A 20,133-nucleotide genomic window follows, 5' to 3' on the forward strand; every position below is an offset into this window, starting at 1 on the left:
GCCATTCTGTTGTAGAATTGCTGCTATGTTTAGGATCATTGTCCTATCTCAGGACACCATTTGGCCAAGTTTATTCAGATGCAACTTTGCAAACCTAAGCCATGCTGCCGTGTTCTGTTTTATAGAAAAGAGACTTTTCTTCAGGAAACCCTTCCTAACAAGCCCTACTTGTTTGGTCTTTTTCTAATAGTACTGTCATAAACTTTAACATTTCACATGCTGACTGCGGCCTGTAGAGTCTGAGTCTCTTGGGGGGTTTTTGCAGTTACTGTGGGCTTTGCACGATCTGACCTTGGAGTGAACTTTCTTTTTCATGTGACTGTATGTGTCAAAATAACACCAACATGAATGCCTACAAACAGATTTACATTATGATGAGATGATCACTGTTATTCACATGACGTGTTGGTTTTAATGTAGTGGCTCATTAGTATATAATAAATGAAGTATATGGTCTTCCATCAAGCTCACATTTACCAGTAGATATATTTAGTAATTCTTCATATAGACTGGCTCATATTCATTCAGTTATGTGTTCAAGTGGATTTTATGGTGCATTCTCCAGGTATGAATGAACTAGGCTGTTCACACTGTCCAGTTAAAGATATAATGATGATACTTTTTCATGGAAGGCTGTAAAAATTACTAACATACTGAAAATGTCTATTCTCTAATTTATAAAGCATAAAAAAGAGAGCTGAGTATAAGTAAAATGCGTGTTTTGAGTCAGTGCCCGCATGTGTGTAAAACTCACCCCAGTGACGTATCTCGGCCTGAACTGAATGGTGCCAAAAAGGCCCAGGATGACAACAATGATGTGTAGGAAGTTTGTCAGGATGGGAGCCCACTGGTAGCCCAGGAAATCTATCACCTGACGCTCCAGGACACTGACCTGATGAGAGAACGAAGGGAAGGAATGAGATTCAAGGCAATTCAATTCAATTTTATTTTTATAGCACCAAATCACAACAACCAGATGCCTTAAGGCAAGAGAACAAAGGCACAGCTTCTGTAAAATATTTGATTGTTGGGGGTAATCTCAGCCAGAAAACCAACACTGACAAAAATTAGGTAAACCGTTATTTACTGCTTTGTAATTGGATGCCTCCACCAACATCTATGGCGGTCCAGACTCATAAACACAATATGTAACAAAAAATTAAATAAAAGGGATTGAATGCATTTATGTTTAGTCAATAATACACAAAGTTGTAGCCATAAGATTAGTGATCCTTCAACCACAGAAAACTACAAATAAAATATAGATGCGTAACACACATCTTGAACCACAGAAGAACCTCTTAATCACCACAGTTTGTTAGATTAGTGTCACCAATTCGCCATCTGACCAAATGGTCACGACCTTTGTTCCTGAGTAATGGCGTTGGAGAACAAAAGAAAAAAACACTTTTGTTCTCCGACGCATTAGTCAGGAACAAAGGTTGTGTAAGCACTGTGCAAAAGCACACAATGTTATGGTGTCACAGTGAAGGGGATGAGTGGAGATCATTTCCTTTTTGCTCTAAATTATGTGATTTAGTCATTTTATGCTATTGGACATTTGTGAGAAAACTTTATCATGAATCCTTAAAAAATGTGTTCGAAAAACATGTTTTGTAAGGTCACACTGAGCTTGACCTTTGAGCACCACCTTCAGATCAGTTCGTCCTTGAGTCCAAGTCAACATTTGTGCCACATGTAATTAAATTCCTTACAGCTGTTCCCGAAATATCGCTTTCACCAGACTGCAATGAATGGGAGATTACTGGGACCTTGGTCTTTGACCTTTGACCACCAAAATCTAATCAGTTCACCTTTGAGTCCAAGTTATGTCTGTGCCAAACTGGAAGAAACCTCTTTAAAGCCTTCAAAAGGACAGCTTGAAAGCAGAAGGCCTTTGGCCACAGCTGCCAGTGGCACCAATGCATAAAGATCAGCAATATTTTTCCTAATTATTGCAGACATGCTGTAAAACCTCAAACAACTGGTCAACCAACAGAAATTTAATCATTAGTCATTAATCATGGCTAAACTCCTGAAATGAAAGAATTTACTGTGGTTCTTTGTTAAATATAAACTTGGTACAAAAAGTAAGGAAATGTGTGTTTGGTTGATTATTTCTTTGTTAGGGTTGGCAAAAAAATCTTATACAATTGGAAAGTCTGTTTATTGCCCTGTAGATGGTGCCACATTTGTAAAAAAGAAAAAAAATGCATTTGTGGGTTGAGCAGCACATGCACAAGTGCACTAGGGATGTTCCTGGTGACTAATTTCTTAGTCGACTAAACAAGGGAAAAAAATTGGGCTAATGGACTAGTCTAAAACTAAGAAACACTTTTAGGAATGTTTAAGGAAGAATGTCAAAAACTGTCTAAACAAAGGCATTTGAAACCATTAATTGCATTCTTCTATAATGAATCACACTTTGAATGCTGCTTAACTGTGTGGCAATGCGCATTGTGCATTATGAACATTGCACATTATACTGCAAACAGACAATGGAGAAAAAAACTTTAAATAAATTCATGTTAAATATGACATGAAAACGCGTTACGGCAAACGATGTTTATGCATTGTTAAAATATGAGAAATTAACAATCGAAAAACAAATAAATTGCGACTGAAAAGCGTGGCCCATTGTGCCATACATTATGAACTATGCATGTTGTTCTACAATTCATGACACGCATGTCAATAAGAGTTAAAATCTAAAATGACAGTAAAACAATACAATGCAAACATCCATCCATCAATTTTCTTCTGATTATCTGGGGCTGCAGCCTGAGCAGTGAAGCCCAGACCTCCCTCTTCCCCAGCTTCCTCCTCCAGCTTAGGCCAGATTCAGGCTTCAGCGTTGGGTCTTTGTAGAGCTGCGACATAACCTACGTAAGCAGCCAATGTTGTCGATAGCGTTTATGCTTGTGCAGGTCAGTCGCGTGTGTTTATTACCTTTCGGTCGTGTCCCGGTGTTTTACATGCAGTGCTGGCCTACAGAAACATAAAATGCTGGGATCTTTTTCCCTTCTGGGTCCTACTCTTTGCTGTGGTCATTTTATGTTTCTTTAAGGTGCAAACACATTGGTCCCTCTAGTCTTTTCGCTTCTTTGTACAAACTGTGGCAAAGTAGCTAGAAATGCACAGGAAGAAACGATTGTTTCTTAGCAAGTGCGCTCCAGGTTACATTTTACAAACTTCAAAATAACTAACAATATTAGGTCTAATAAAAGTTTCAGTCCAAAATTAACAGAGTTATGGCATTTTTCTATAACGATGTCAGGGCTGCAGCTCTGTCTGATGACAGACGGCTGCATAACATTTACTGTAGGACAATCATTTATGGCACTGGGTATCAATTAAAATCCTAACAATTAGGCTAACCGACTAGAACGTCTGGCATGACTAGTGACAATAGTGACCATTAGTCATCTAGTCGACTAGTGGCACACATCCCTAGTTCGCACATGAAAAACTTGCCAAATTTTATTCTGCTACTGACTCTTATTTGGTGTCATTTATTGGACTGGATGACATATTTGCAATTTAACAATTTATTCACAAACAAGGACCTCAGTAGTATGTGGACGAACCATACACAGTCACAACAGCCTGGCACCTCCTCCTCATGCTGGTCACCAGCTTGGTCACACACTGCTGTGGGATGGCACCCCATTCACCAACCAGCATTTGCTGATCACTTGAACAGCACGTCCAAGCGGTTCCTCCAAGTATTCAATGGGGTTGAGGTCAAGACTGCAGGCAGGCCATTCCAGCCTCTCTACTCCCAAATTCTGGAGGTAGCCTGATGCACGCCACTCTGTGGGGGCGAGCGTTGTCGTCTTAGAGGACAGAATTTGGTCCCAGACTGTGGACATATGGGATTGCCACTGGTTGCAGAATCTCATCTCAATAGCTCTCTAGATTGCCTCCTGAGATTGCCTTCAATGATCACAAGCCTTACTGTCAACACCTGGAGTACCAGAAGCTCAAAACAAGAGTCAGTAGCAGAATAAGCTGTTTGGCATTGGCAAGTTTTTCATGGGTGTAGCCCACATACTCAACTCTGCTGCTCAACCCACAAATGCATTTTCCTTACAAATGTGGCACAGTTTAAATAAACAGGCTTTCCAGCAGTATGAGATTTATTGTCAAGAAGCACTGTTACAACAAAGAAATAATTGACATAACACAAATTTCCTTACCCCTTGTGCTAACTTTATAAAAACAATTTTGCAGATTAATCCATAACAAAAACAATAGCAGCCTAGCTGTGATGTAATGCTTGAACTAACAATGGCTGTTCATCAAAGTGTTTTTTTTTTAATTCACTCCTTTTATTTTATTAGTTGATTTTTCTGTCTGCTTTACACAAATTTATCTGGGATTTTTGGAAAACTCAGGGACTTTATTGGAATTTAAATCCTAGTCATATCTGTATCGTAATGGTGAACTCACTGATGGGTCTTTGGGGTTAGAAAGGTTGTTTATCATAATAATAAAATATAAAATACTGTCATAATGAAGTTAAATGTAATCAGTTATACATCCATTACTGTTAAGCTCCCAGGGCTCTGTGTGTGTGTGTGTGTGTGTGTGTGTGTGTGTGTGTGTGTGTGTGTGAGAGAGAGAGAGAGAGAAAGAGAGCGAGAGCGAGTGGGGGGGGGGGTGAGGGTTATTATCATTCAGTCACTGTAGGCTCATGCTGAGATAGTTAATGAAGTTAGCACAGCATATGATATGGCACTGCTAAATATATTAACGCACACAGACAAAGACAGGGACAGGGAGCTAGAGGAGGGGGGAACAAAGAGAAAGCATGAGACAAAGAAAAAGTGCGCACTAAAAAGAAAAAGTAAATAAAAAAATAAAACATGAAAGCTAAGGATGACGTTATTAGCTTCATTTAGTGCAAATGACACTGATATTTACTGTTCTACACTATCAAATACAAGAGATTACACATCATCGGCTTACATATCAAATCAAGGGTTTCATTACCAGCCACGATAGTGTAGCTGGTATTGTTTTCACCTTGTGAGTCTGCCTGCCTGTGAGTGTCTGTCATTTAAATTAATACTGTAGCAGGAGGTACCACAAAGGCAGTCTGTCTGCACAGATTTCGTCAAGGCAACAGCGTCGCTACCCTGCAAAATGAAGTCCCAAAACGTTATGGGTGTGTCGCTGAGATTAAAATGAACTTTCTGTTACACCCGCTCTCTTCTCACACACATGCACGCAAATTTCTGGACAGCTGAGTTCAGAGTGCCCTAATGTGAGGCCATACGGCAGCGCTACAGACAAAGCTCGAGACCATGTTGTGATGGGATCACACCAGCCGTGACGCCTGGGAGTTCTTGGACCAAACCCACTGTGAAAATATTATGTGTTCATACATCAAATAAAGGTATAGTGAACCCATTGAAGCACATACTGAACAGTGGACCTGTGTTGCTGCAGCTCTTAGTACATCAGGGCAGATATCAGCATGAAGAGAAAGTAGCGCAGTAACTGGAACCAACATGTTTCAAAAGGTGCAACTTTCACTTTGAAGGCACTTTTCACAGTTTCTTTAAAGCTCAGTGAGCAGTTAGCGAAGCTTTTGGTGCAGCACCGAATACCTCTTTGTGACCAATTTCACCTAGTAACTGCCAGCAACCTCTCGCAACCATTCGCCAACTGGTCTGGGACTACACATTCCTCAGGCTGCAAGACGTCACTGACCGGTCTCTAGGACTGTGTGACAGCCAGTAACCGCAATCAGTTGGGAAATACAAATTTTTCCCTAGCAATCCCATGGTTGCCAAGTGGTTGCCAACTAGTCTCTAGGCTTTTGTGAGGCCTAACATAATCAGTAAACACAAGTAATCAGATTTCAGCTGAACAACCGGAGGTAAAGCATTATAATTCTTCTCTTTCGAGCTCTCTTTGTGCTAGAAGGCTAAGCTATATTAACTAACTTGCAGCTTATCTATATAAAAAGAAAAACATCTTTAACACAGTTTTAAAAAAAGATGTGTTCTTCTTAACATTAACACAGGGCCAATGAGCACTGGAGGAAATCCTGAACAGATGGGCACATCCTAACAATACCAGGCACTCTGTCATGGCTACAACTGTAACTGTGCATGAACTTCACCAATCAGACAGTCATTTTAAAAATGAGTTACTGAATGTGAGTTACAAGAAAAGGAAGGTGACTGAATGAATGAATGTGTGGCGTGCTGACATATGTGCATCCACCCATGTGTGGGTTTCCATGTCAGGGCAGGTCTGCTGTGCTTGCACTTGACAGCACCTGCTGTTATTGGACACACTGGGCTCAGATGGCTCAACAATGTGTTAGTGTGTGTGTATGTGTATGTGTGTGTGTGAGACAGAGAGAGAGACTGTGCTTCTCTGTGTGAGTGCCTTTATGTATGGGCAGGCTCCATCTCTCTCTCTTTGTGTATCTGTATTATGTAAAAGTGTGTCCTCCCATTGACAATTATATAGTGGTGCAATTGTGTCTCTCTCACAAGCAGGCGCACACACCCATACAGAGCATTATAAAAAGTCAGAGGCCTCCCAGCCTATTATAGAGGCCCCTTGGGGCCCCTCTTTCATCACCAATAATATAAACAGTCTTCACTCCAGCTGGGATTCACACACACACACACACACACACACACACACACACACACACACACACACACACACACACACTTATGTGTAAGAAGTCACAGAAAGGAGAAAATTTGAAAGATGAAGTAAAGAATTTCTATACTTTAAACTGTCAGTCATTAAAAAAAAAGGTTTTATTGGTCTAACCTGGGTTAATTCAGGAACCAATAACAGGAATATTCAAATTCAGACCATCTGTTCCTGCACCGCACTTGTCTTTTCATGTGAAATTCTCATTACATGGCTCAGCTGCAAAACAACTAACATCAGCTGCCCCAGTAGATCATTCTTTGTAATTCAGTCCTCCAGTTCTCCTGACAGAAAGCAGACACATAACCCTCCCCGTGCCCTAATGGCTGCATCCTTTTCATGATTTGCTTGACAGAAGAAGCAGTTTGAAATTGTTCTGCTTTTCAACAACTTTAACTCTGGGGGAACAGAGATGAAGAGCTGTGCATAGAACCTCGTTGCCAGCAGCAGTTATGGCCTGCATGTTAGCAGATATGGCAGTTTTGTGATATGTGCAGCTGATGAAAGCTTCAGTGGTGTACAGGTGGAGCTCCAAGCTGGCTTTAGTTGGGTCCTTTGGGACTGACTGCAGCTCGCTTTGATGCTGCAGGCAGATTTGGTCATTTCAGAGCTGATGCTTAGGCCAGGGATGCATGCACATAGGGGTTATATTAATTGCTGTAGGTATTTCCTGCAAATCTGCACATGGACACAGCAAATTAGTTTTGATATGTGTTGGTCCAGCACAGAAGAATGCTTTACTTACGTTTCTGGAGAGCGAATGTTTGCATTTGTGAATGCATGTAGAATAAAGTGGGTACTCTATTTCTCTGTTTGACGATGGTTCGCAAAACAGAAAACAACTTTATATTCAGCCTTCTGTCAATCTATCTAATGCCAGCACAAATTTCCTCAGGGACCAAGAATGTTTATTCCACCTACTGTTTTGTTAGCATAGACTGATGCGTGTGCTCTTCCTGGCAACGGTTTCCCAAATGCAGACGGAGTCTAAGTAGAGCTACAGTGAGTGCATCTATCACTCTCCTGCTATCCATTTGTGTGGAGACGGGCCAAAATCCTGAGGATTTTGGGCTACATTTAAAGAAATAAAATCATCTATCTGCCAAAGCAACAAAGACCAATCACCTGCTTGCGGCAAACGATCATTTACAGCTTTATAAAATCATGATTTTTATTTGTTACCAAGCTGCAGGAGGTGAAAGGTTGTGCCGACAACAGCTTCCCACAAACGACGCCGACCTCCATCACCTGCAAATGTATTCAGCTGTTGTTGATTAGAACTGATTCTGTGACATTAATGCAGCTCCAAGCTGCGTGGACAGCATGTTCTCTCGGTGCTACAGTGTCACTTTGATGTCAGTGACACACACACGCAGGAGTGCAAGACCACTACAGAATTTAAAGTCGAGAAGCACACACCTACCAACATATAGGTTTTGACCTGCAATAGTGCCCATTTATCCAGGTTAATCCAGGCCACTGTTAACTGTGCAATTTAAGTGTCAGAACATGTAAATATGTGTGGGGTTCATTTGTAGGTAGATTCTTTGTGGCTAGTCAGATGGTTGCAGTATTTGATATAGCCACAGCAAATCCGTAAAACGGTTGGCAACGACTTTTCTAAACGTGATTATATAATTGAATATAAGAAACAAAAATACATGTTTGATTGGGAAAACTAATAATCGATTGTGGAATAAAAAGCAGGATTACTGGCAGCTCTCTGGAGTCCAGACAGCATTGTGGCATAGCTGCATGTTTCATACATGATGCTGAACAGATATCAGCTGAATAACTGAAAGTGAATGGTACCCACTCTTTTACAGGTATAAACAATAAATTATAGTGAGCTAATTCCATACATTAGCTACATCATGAGTTCAAAAAAAGGAAAAAAATAAATAAAAAGTTCTAACATGTACAGTGTACAGAGGCAAAACTACAAAGATTGTGTCTTTGTCCAACAAATTTTGGACCTAAATGTAACTCTGTATACACATAAAATATAATACATAAAATTGCAGACTGTGCACTATTTTTTTCTGTAAGCTGTATTCAGTATCTAGAATATTTAGATTTGTCACTTCTGAAGACTGATGACCTGGTTATAAAGTGTATGATGGCCCTGTTTATCCCTCTGTGTTGCTTCTGTTCCTGGTAGATGGAGTTAATCAACACAACTGGGAGCACCTGGGCAGTCTCCCCGGACCATTTAATAGCTGGCTTTCTCAGTCTTTGCTCTCTTTCTCCATCCATGCTATGTGTTTGGTTGACTTAGGCTTGTTAATTTAGTTTTTACACTGTACAACACCACCCACTAAACATTCAAACACCCATCCAACTGCTGACTAACACTGACTAACAAAGCTCGTAAAGTCAAATATGTTTTTCCTTCTTTTTGGTTAATAAAGTGGTAAAAGCTTAGCTTTGAGCTGTGCCTCTTCCAATATTTGCAGTGCCTCATAAGGTGAACCATGAAACATGCAATAGCAGGAACAGTCTGTGTGCCGGATGGATATGACTCTTGATGATGCTGTGTGCCTTCCTCAGGCAGTGCTGGTGGAGGATAATGATGTGGTTTTCTGCCTCCACCACTCTGTGTAGTGATTGGCGGCTGTGGACAGCTTCTTTACCGGGCCATGATGCAGCCCGTCAGCAACTTCTCGATGGTGCAGCTGTGGAAGGATGCCACACTTCCTCAGCCTCCTCTGAAAACAGACCCATTCCTGACTATGGCATTCACGTATGGTGACTAGGGGAAGTCCACACAGTGAAACATGAAACTGCTGACCCTTTTAACCTCAGCATAGGCAGTGTGGATAGAGAGATTTCTACCCCTCTGCTGTCTCCTGTAGTTCATTTGTGCATTTGTATTTCTATAAACTGCGAATAGTTTCTGCCACACACACTCATACACGCACCACACGGTAATGCAGATGCAGTGAGGGGAAAGATGCACTGAAACACTTCAGGAATAGATTAGCAGCAGAAAAAAATGAAGCTGATCAAAGGGGCAGTAGAAAGGCAGAGCAGAAAAGGGTCTTCAGTGAGTTGGAAAGAGTTGGGTCTATTGATGATGAACGATAGAATGAAATCAAAGAGTGATTCTTGCTGCAGACAGGAGGACATCTGCACTGCGTGACCATTATGAGACACTGCCGAGCGATGAGTGTCTTTTATCTTAAACGCAAGACGCAGAGAGAGAATGAGACAGTGAAGGATGGAGAGACAGACTGAGAGATTTGATGAGAGAGTATGAAGAGACGGAGAGGTGATTAAGATCCCACTGTTACAGAGCAAAGAGATGAGTGGAACTGGGTGAGAGAAATGAAAATGTCTCCATTCCTCCTTCCTCAGTATTTGCTCCCCTGACTTCCCTTTCCTCACTCTCATCTTCTCATTTCCTCCCAACCTTTCCCTTTCTCATCATCATTCCCCGCCTTCCTTCCTTTCTTCATCTCTCCTGCATATTTAATATGTATTCATCTGTTAACAGATATGTTATGTCACAAAACAGCAAATTACCTCATCTGCCTCCTCCTTCTTTTCCCCTCCAGTACCTCACTACCTCCCATCTCCATCTCCCTGCTCCTTTCCATATTCTCTCTGTTGTCTCTATCTCTATCTTCCATCTCCTCATGAAGCTTTCTCTTCTCTAGCCCCCTTGCTTTTCCTCCCTGTCCTGTCTGCTCCCCTCTCTTCCTCCACCTTACCTCTCTCATTCCCTTGGCTCTTTGGCTGACAGTTTTCGCTTGGTTGTGTGACCTTTAAAAAACTGCTGATCAAATTCTGCCGCTCATCCCATTAGGAACGACAGCGAGGGAAGGAAAGTGGAGAGGCATGAAGGGGGAGGAGATCAGGTCAGATGGGCTGTGGTGAGACAGTGAGAAGAAGCTGGAAAAGAGCTGGTAGAGGAGAGGCAGTATGGAAAGCAGCAGGTATGGAGAGGGGAGAGGAAAAAAAAAAAAACAGGCAGAGGAAGTGAGAAAATGCCCCAAAACGCTATGTATGAGTCACGCAGGGAGCATCACGACTGAGGAGCAACATCCAAGCACATCACAAACACAGTGAAACAAATATGCCTTTTTTTTTTTTACTCAACTCTCTTTTTCTGTTTCTGTAATCATCCTAAACTTTATTTTTGCAATGAAACTCCGAAGCAGTCATGGTTTACTGTTAACTTAATTAAGGCCGCCTGCCTGCGCAGTACCCTACTGTGTACAGCAAAAGCAATCTCCCATCGATTCGGTTCACACAACGATCAATTCATCTCCATTGGAGGCTATTAGGGACCATTTGTGGCTACTTAGAGCTCGGAGAGAGAGAAAAGACGTCGGGGAAAGGTGGAGCGAGCAGAAGAGAAGGAAAAAAATGAAAGGATGTTGTGATCAGAAGAAGGGAAGGCAGAGCAAAGGGGTGGAAGAGAAGGAAAGAGTTTAGAAATGGAAAGAGACAATGATGATCACAGGTGAAAATCTCTATTAAATATCCAATTTCCTCCATTCAGGCCTACTCATTGTCATCACAGCTGTTCAGTCATAGCCATAATAGCCATAATATCCTTAGTCACTCAGCCATACACAGACTGTGCACAACTCCAAGTGGAAGTCCCACTTGAATTAACACTGCAGGATGGCCATAGTTAAAGCTGCAGTCATAAGCCATATGACTTTAGTGGAAACGGGCGCTGGAAAAAATACCTGTGACTCACACAGATGACGTGTTGCCTTGGTATGAGTTGGCTGAACTTTTAGGAGACTTGTATTAAGCTACTGCTGAGCCCTCAGGTGCACCTATTAAATTTCCTGATCTTATGGGCTTTTCAGGCTGGTGAATAAGATTATGACAATATGGCAGGAGATAAAGCCTCATATTTAGTTCTATGAAAGCATTTCATCATGTGGATCTGAAGCTTTACATGTAGAGGTGAGGCTTAAGAAATGCACCAGGGTCTGTAGTCTGGGCTCCTGGTGATCATATTTCTAAGAAAAGAAATATGACTTTAATTAGAACTGGCAACCTGTCCGGGGTGCACTCCAGGGCCCCGATCGCTTGCGACCCTGAATTGGATAAGCGGTTAAGAAAATGGAAGGATGGGTGGAAATTGCATTAGAATTTATCCTTAAAGGTTAGACCATTGCTGCATCTGTTATTTAACGCTAAGGTACTATTTGGTATGCCAAAATAACATGTGAGCGTCTTCAGTATGTCAGGAAACTGTTGCCTGTGAGGTGATTACTATTTTCAGTGAAATATTGGAGCATGCAAGTACCAGACACTACATAGGCAACAAGTGTGAACAAGTGTGTGCAGTTTGATGGGTCTGATTTGAAAGGTATGCAATTGTGGTGTGAATTTGAACATCTTAGGTCACATCGTTCTTGAGTTACGGCCAACGTTAAAGTTTTTGTGGAGCAGATCTCGCCAACGCCGAGGCTATGACTATAGCTCGACTTTCTCTTCGCAACAGCAAAAGTGAATGCTACTTTTTAGTGGCCAGCAGGGGGTGATGCCTCTGGTTGCAAATATAAATTAGCACCAGGCTTCCTTGCTCTGTGATATCAGTACACACATTCCTGATTCCTTTATGGACTCACTATTTCAGGTCACAATGAACCGAACATGAAGTCCATTTTGCTAATTATGGTCATTCTAAGTGTCAGACAGGAAGATTATCCAGTATATGCTCGTTGGCCCTCCATCTCACATACTGTCTATGCATGCAACACACACTGCAGGACAGTTGTAAAGGCAGCTGAACTCCATTTTTAACAGCTCTTCAAGAGTTTAAATATATGGTGTCACTTTGCTAGGCACATTTCGCTTTTAAAATGTATTAATCATTGCATGGCTCAACTCAAACAAAGTTGGGTTACAATTGTAATGTGTCTCCAAATGGCAGATGACTCCTCTGGAAGTGACATGAATGCATTAAGAAAGTTTTTGGGATGCAGTGCCGATCCTGCTAAAAATGAAAGTTATTCTGAAAGCATCCAAAGGTTCTCAGGTGAAAAACTGTTAGGAGTATGGATTTTAAGAGATTTAGGATTTTAAGCGGAGGAGAAACTGGCAGAAAGACAAAGAGGTGAGGAAAATTATTCCCCAAACACTGAATGACACTGAGTTAATGAAACGCTACAGATTAGACTGTGCGGCGATGATGTTTGTGGTCGATCTCATTAGAGATTCACTCACATCTCCCACCCAACACATTAAAGCTATAATGCCGGAAATGAAAGTGATCATCGCAACACTAAGATATGTGCAGCTGGAAAAATGCAACAGTGCAGCACTGATGTCTGTCGCAACCTTTGATCGGCAGAGTGGTTACACACACAAAAAACACTGTCTCCGTCTGAGACGCAGTTCATTGTATCACATAAATTGAAAGCAGAGCCATTTCTTACTGAATAATCAAAGAAAAAAAGCCTGCATTTGAACAGGCTACACTGCAAGTAGGTGGGCCTCCCGGTTTGTTCACCAGTAATGTTCACTACATGGAAAAGATCTCATAATAACATTGTTTCTTAATATAGTCTAAATTATATGATTAGGTCTCTCAGCTTTAATGCTCACAGCATGCCAGTCGTCACAAAAAGAGCACTCTACTGTAACTTAAAGGAAAAAGTCTAAAGTCTAAGAGGGTGTGTTTTGAGTGGTTTTAAAGACATCTCCACTATCCACGGGCCATAGGTCTACAGGTAGACACTTCAAAGGCACGGTCTCCTTTGAGCCTGAAGCGAGGAGCGACCAGTAAGCCTTGATCAGATGACCTGAGAGATCTACTGGTGTTACAAAGCCTCGGTGCATCACTTTTTACAGGCAGAGCTCTAAAAATGATCACAAGAATCTCTAAATGAATTCAACATTTTATGGACAGCCAATAAGAGAGTTCAAAATCATGGACACATGAGAGATTGAAGTGCCAGGTAATGTTTGAAATTAATACACTGAAGTGTCATCTGGCACACTGGAAAAGTGTCTGTGGTTGTTCAGTCACACTAAAAGGTGGGGTGAAAGGCCAGCACTTACAGTGAGATGCATGACTTAAATAACCTAGACTAGAAGAGCTTGAGGGACAAGTTCAAACCTTCATCTGAAAGTGACACAATAAGACAACATATTTCCTTAGCTGGAAACTGTACATGATCGTCAAGAAGTATTTTACTGTAGCTGGTTTTCTTTGGGCTGTATCGTGATCTACTGTTTGACTCTGCAGTTAATCCATGATGTCAGTTCACACAGCCATCTGCATTAGATATGAAGCGATTTGCTCAGACCTGGTAGGTGGTCCCCGGTAGGCATTTCAGGGTCATGATGCTTAGTCAACACTCCATCAAATGTCAGTCAACAGTGTCCAATACTCCTATTGATATGCACTTGAACCACATCACCTAAAAGTTTATATTAGTTTAAGGGAAGATTCACAATTATCGACATTTTCCAAAGCGTACAAAGCGTACGGCGGCGGGGGGGGGGGGGGGGGGGGGTAACACCCAGCGTACACTTTTCAAATAGTTAGAAAATGTCGGTCGGTCTATGTAATTTGAGCGCTGCCGCCGGACCGCCAATGCCCACGGCATCCACACCACTGCACTATTCTGTGGTCTGCAGCGATCAGTTCAAAGGCCTCATTGAATTCTCTAAAATAGGCCATCATCGATACATAAAATGGCTCTACTGACGATATTAGACAGGAGCAAGCTGTGAGTGCGGCGCAGCAGGTGTGGAAAACAGCCAAAGCTGCCGGAGATAAATTTAACAAGAAGTGGAAGCATCGTTCCAAAAATGGAAACCGTACGTAGAAAACCGCAGAAAACGATGATAGAAGGTATGTACATTAATTCTACATGTTCTTGGCACATTTTCATCTATGCTGGCCCGTATATTTGTATGCCAGGGGGGGGTGCTGTCCCGGACCTCTCTTTGGGGGTGCCAAAGAGAGGTCCGGGCGATGCCATAGAGCACGAAGGGACGCAGTACGAGCGCTGTGTGTACACAAAACACAGCGACAATGGAGTTTTCAGGTTTCCAGTGTTGTGTCAAAAAGTGATTTCCTATTTTTTTTTAAATGTTTTATCTTTGCTTATATTGGTAAATATACTGGTCCACAGGATTTATGAAGGGCTTATATATAAAATGAAGAGATGACTTTTACCCTCATAATAAAGAATATATTGTAGCGTCTGTTAAGACGCTGAAGAAGATGGCGAGAGACTGCCACCAAAAGTTGCCCCTTTATTAACAATTAAGTGGTTGCTGTGTGCTGCAACCATGCCAAAAACAACAACAAAACGGGACTCGAGCTCTGACTCTCGCTCTCTCTCTCCCTCCCCCTCGCGAGCACGCACGTTCAAGTACCAACAAAACGGTGGGAAATCCCAGAACATCTACACAGAACGGCATCTAACTTTAACAGAATCGCTACAATGAAAGTCTCTTTGCCAAGAAGGGATTGCAGCTTCTACCATGTGACAGAAATGTTCTTTATGACTCAAAATGAATTGATATCTTTCATAAGAGATAATGTTTGAGATATGCTTGATAGATTATAGGTCCACAAGTCATTTACAACAATATAAATACCAGCAATAATTTTTTGGGCAAATACTGGAAATCACTTTTTGGCACAAGACCGGCTATTCAGATGACAAATCACTCCACTGCCACTGTGTACAGTGTGGCGGCATGTACATTTAGCATACATGCAGTGCAGTACACATTTTCATTAAAATTCAAATCAGTTTATTGCACCCTATAAATTCTAATGTATAGGTATATCTGTTAATTACAGGGTGTACCCTGCCTCTCGACCTATGACAGCTGGGATAGGCTCCAGCCCTCCCGTGACCCTGAAAAGGATAAGCGGTAGAGAATGGATGGATGGAATTTTATTAGTGCAACAATACAATGATTTAATAGATAGGAAAGACTGTATCTGATACCAAGATTTACAGAATTTTTCAACACTAGGATGTGTTTTTACAGAACCCTGCAAGGGACATGGGAAAAAAAAGGGGGGGGGGGGGGGGGGGGGGGGCATGTACACACACACACAGCCTGAGCTTTTGTTTTATGAATATATATGATATAGATGAATAGATATGTGTCCTCCATCACTATGGTTGGTTATGAGCCGAGTGGCAGAAAGGAGAAGGGGGCCGGGGCTGCGCTGTGTGTCTGTGGAGATCGAGTGAAGCAGTGAGGGCGTGAGAGCGAGACAGTCAGTCAGGTTCATTCCTTCATGCCTGTACAGTTCTGGCATGGTTACGGCCAACAGTAACCGCAGAATTATAAATTAAAGACGACTTTTGCAGGCAATCTCTTGCCGATCCTTTCAACGTCCCGACGGATGCTGCTGTATCAAGATTAACGCGGAAGTGCACGGCCTACATTTAAAAAGTTTTGCGAGATCTCACAAAAGTACATCGCTTTTTTTTTTTTCCTCCCATGTCCCTTGTGGGGTTCTGTGGTTTTTAATACTTCCTATTACATTACAATACCAAAGAACCAGGTGAAATTAAATGTCATTAAAAAAGATCAACATTTTCTTTTTACACTTAGCAAACGCAATGGTTATTTCAGTTGTCATCACTTCCAAGTCATGGCCTCTGGTCTGTTTGTGTGTGCACCACTTTAGGCTTTACAGGACTTCTCTGGTGACCTTAGACTGGAAAGGCTACAATAAACAGAAGGACATATCAGATTGTGTATTCCAACAACATGCAACTACATCCTTCTTGCGACTAGGAAAAGTCAGTGGTTTCCCAGTGATTTTTTTTTTTGCATTCGGCGACCAACTGCAAGCAGTTGCGGCACTGGGCAGCCGCTTTCAATCGCAAGGAAACTACACAGATCACCTGGTGGGAGGCAACCTGTCTCCAAATAATCAGGCTCTGACTCGGACTGACTGTAATCACTCTCAGACAAGATTTGTAAATAACTGTCAATTATAAACACAGATAGATTGCCAACATGCTGCAATCAATCTGAGTCCGTCTGCACCGATGAACGCAACTCATCTGCATCTCTTTGCAACAGGGGACTCATCTCAACTGGATGTGAGTGATTTTCATTGATTTATCACAGTCAATCTTTGTATTATCACAAACAGATTGCATGTAATTGACAACTTTGACTCCATTCAGTTTCAAACTGATCAGACTGATCTTGTCTTTTGCTGTTTTATCGCAAATGGTCAGAGCCCTGGGCTCTGTCTTTGAAGCAACCATTTCAAAGACAATGAGATCAAAAGTTCTTTGTACATGGTCACAATATATGTAGTCATATCATGGTCCCCAACCACTGTTTTCCCTAGTGTGACTGTAGCATAAGGAAGATCTGCAGTGACTCATCTGCCTGGATGTTTGGCCTGCTAGTCTATTCTTTACATCATTTCCACCTTCCCACACTGTCACACTCATTTCCTTCACCATCATTCTGGAAACCCAGTCATTTTCTTGCCCACCTTCTGTGAGTCAGTCAGTCTCTTTTCCATGAGCTTTGAATCTCAGTGCTCTTCTTTCATTCTCCGGTTGAGACTCATTCATGCAACCTGCCTTCTCCCCAACTCCACCTCATCCTGGTCAGTAAGAGATCCTCATCCAAGTCTCCATCACCAGCATCTGGACTCTGGGGGGGGGGGGGGGGGGGGGGGGGGTCTGTCCTACTTCTTCACTGTTGAACTCTAATCGCAGAATAATTATTTACTCAAACTTTGTACTTGAATAAATTATGTTCACTTCTTTCAAATGATGTCTTCTTATTGAAATCATATTTTAAAAAATGTATGTGATAAAAATGTGCACACTGAAGAAGCCAAAAGCAACTCAGTACATTAGAAAAGGTTCAAGAACACTGACTTCAGGCACTTCCTACACCCGAGTTTAAATGTCACTGCTCTGACCGGCTCAAACAAACATGTAGCAGAACTTTTCAGGCTCCAGGATTCCTGTTAATTGATGGCTAGTGTGCCCAAAACATGCATCACTGAACTCAGACTCAAGTAAGTATTTTACACTATATGGCCCACTATAGTAAGTCTACTACTAACCTATTTCAGCTGCACAAAGGATGCAATTTCACAAAGAATTAACGTAATATTGAAAAATATCACAGTTTAGATAAATTCCTTTTAGCTGTCAAGGATGGCCATCAGTCATAATAAAAGTACACTGTGTGAGTGCCCAACATTTCATATTAAAAATATTGGCCCAACATTTGTCATGTCTCGTAGATTCCTGTCCAAATTATCTGCATTTGGTTCATCTGTTTCGCACTTTTGTTGGCCCGTCATAATGTCAGTTTTTATAAATCTGGCTGTCAACAGATGGAAAGAGGACGGGAGCAGTGTTAGCCAGTTAGCAGCACACTGTAAGTTCTCTGATGTGTCATGTGGAACAACTGAGATGGATCAAGATGGCAGTGTGTTAATGAAAGCTGTGCTGCAGAGGAGCACTCGTAGGCTGTTATTATGGTCACTCATCTTCATACTACAGCTCGAGACAGGCTACCTGGAAATATGATGAGTAACTACTGGCCCACAGGCAAAATCCATTTTCCCACCTAATTTGCAGTAATAAGCCCCAGCACCTGAGCAAATTGCAACTGCAATTTGGATCCCACAGACATGCAATACACTAAAATGGAACGTCACCGGAAAAACAGACAGATAGATAGGTGGTACTCAAATTATACTTCTGCAAGGTAATCAGAAATACCACTGAGGGAATTTCCCTCGTTCTTTGTGTCTACGTCTCCTCTTTTTGTCATTTTTATTCTCAGCTTGGAACGGCACTGACAAAGTGCTTCAGTGATAAAATACATTCAGATTCTTGCTCCCTTCATACAAGTATAAGATACCATTGTGTCACATGCTGAGAAGTTGTTTCATCCCAGCTGTCTAAGACATGTTAAGATAGAGTGCAGTCTGTGATTTCACCTATTAACTCAATGGGCTGCACCACATTGGGACTACTGGCTTAAAAGATGAAGTTACCAACAGTCCCATTTTACAGGGAAACAACCTTCCATACGCTGTAAAAATTTGCACTAGCACTCTATTGTGGCCCTTCTTAAGGTAAATGGACTGCACCAATAACTACACCTTTAACCACAGCACTTCCACAAAGCCATTCAAGCACTGGGGTTCAGTCTCGTGTCCAGGGACACCTCAGCATGCAGAAGAGCCACTGGCCAAATTCTAACCCTGCAATTAATGGACCAGCCACACCACCACCTGAGCCCCTCGATGTATTGCTGGCCTTATCTTTGCTCACTTGATAAGAATAACATGATGAGTAATAAGTATAGCAGAAAAATAACAACTCAACTTACATTTCAGTAATTTCTGTAATTTCTTTCTGTAGTGGTGGGACAAAAATACAATAGAGTGAGGTACTAAATACATTGGTACTTATTCCTTTTCAGTTACACACACATCACACATGTACAGTGTTGCAATCTATGGAGCAGAATCGCTGTATTCGCCTATTGTGGGCAATGAAATGTGACACTATCATATCAAGAGCTACTCTGCGACTCTTACCCTTGGTTTCTATTTTTGTAGCATTGCTGCTAATATCATTAACTCATCCCTCTGCTGTTCCTCACCTCTTTTCCCTCTGTCCCTCTCTTCTGCCACGAGCACCGCAGATCCAGTTCACATCTCCTCGTGAATTAACTAGAGTGATTAATATTCCTTGGAAACATTTCTCTATGTAAACGTGGCATTTAAATGTCAGAAACACCGACTAATCAGTTTGGTATTTCAACAGATCTTCCCTCTCTGTCTGTGACTGTCCACCCTTCTGTCTTTGCCTATTTCTGCTGCTGCTCTTTTGTTTTTCTGTCAGCTGGGTGCTGCTCTCTCTCTCTGCGTGGAAACAGCAATAAAAAAAAGTCTGGCTGAAATTAGTTTTTGTCACTGTTGCTTCTGTTATCATCATCTCCTTTTTTTTTACTCTCTGCCAGTCAAACTGTCACTATTATCAGAAAGTCCCAGTCTAGAACACAGATAAGACAATATATATTAGCTGTGGCTTGCCAAAAATATTCTAATCTCAAACTGTGAGGCACAATTGATCCCCATCCCAAAATATAGACAGCATGAGGGTTAGCAGTAGCTGTGATATCAGAGGGGTGCACACAACACAGCCGCACAATCCGGAGTACCCACAGGTCGGTAGCCAGTGTGGATTCACGGGAGCACGCGGGATTGGGGGACATCCTCTCTCTTAGACTATCAATCAGAAATCATTAGGCTGCCTCAAACATGAATGTGTGTGTCTGAGTGCCTATGACAGTGCGCGTGTGTGCTTGATGGCCGTGCGCCAATCCCGAGTTGAATGTGTCATTAGCAATAATTGCAGGTTGCAGCAGAAGCTCTTTACAGTCATTTACCATGATTGACCATTTGATTATGATTAATATTATACACATAAACTC

At 41.8% G+C, this 20,133-nt stretch overlaps 1 protein-coding gene across 3 annotated transcripts in view; it reads right to left on the bottom strand.

The window, feature by feature from the left end:
* The window catches only part of nkain2 (sodium/potassium transporting ATPase interacting 2), a 105,990-nt gene that overhangs the window by 53,530 nt on the left and 32,327 nt on the right, over positions 1-20,133 (bottom strand). For all 3 annotated transcript variants that reach the window (XM_030722399.1, XM_030722398.1, XM_030722397.1), the window contains one exon: positions 755-892. In XM_030722399.1, the coding sequence (XP_030578259.1) occupies positions 755-892 (138 nt within the window). The remainder of the gene's footprint in view (positions 1-754; positions 893-20,133) is intronic.

Source organism: Archocentrus centrarchus, chromosome 24 (genome assembly GCF_007364275.1).
Source record: "Archocentrus centrarchus isolate MPI-CPG fArcCen1 chromosome 24, fArcCen1, whole genome shotgun sequence".
NCBI lineage: Eukaryota > Metazoa > Chordata > Actinopteri > Cichliformes > Cichlidae > Archocentrus > Archocentrus centrarchus.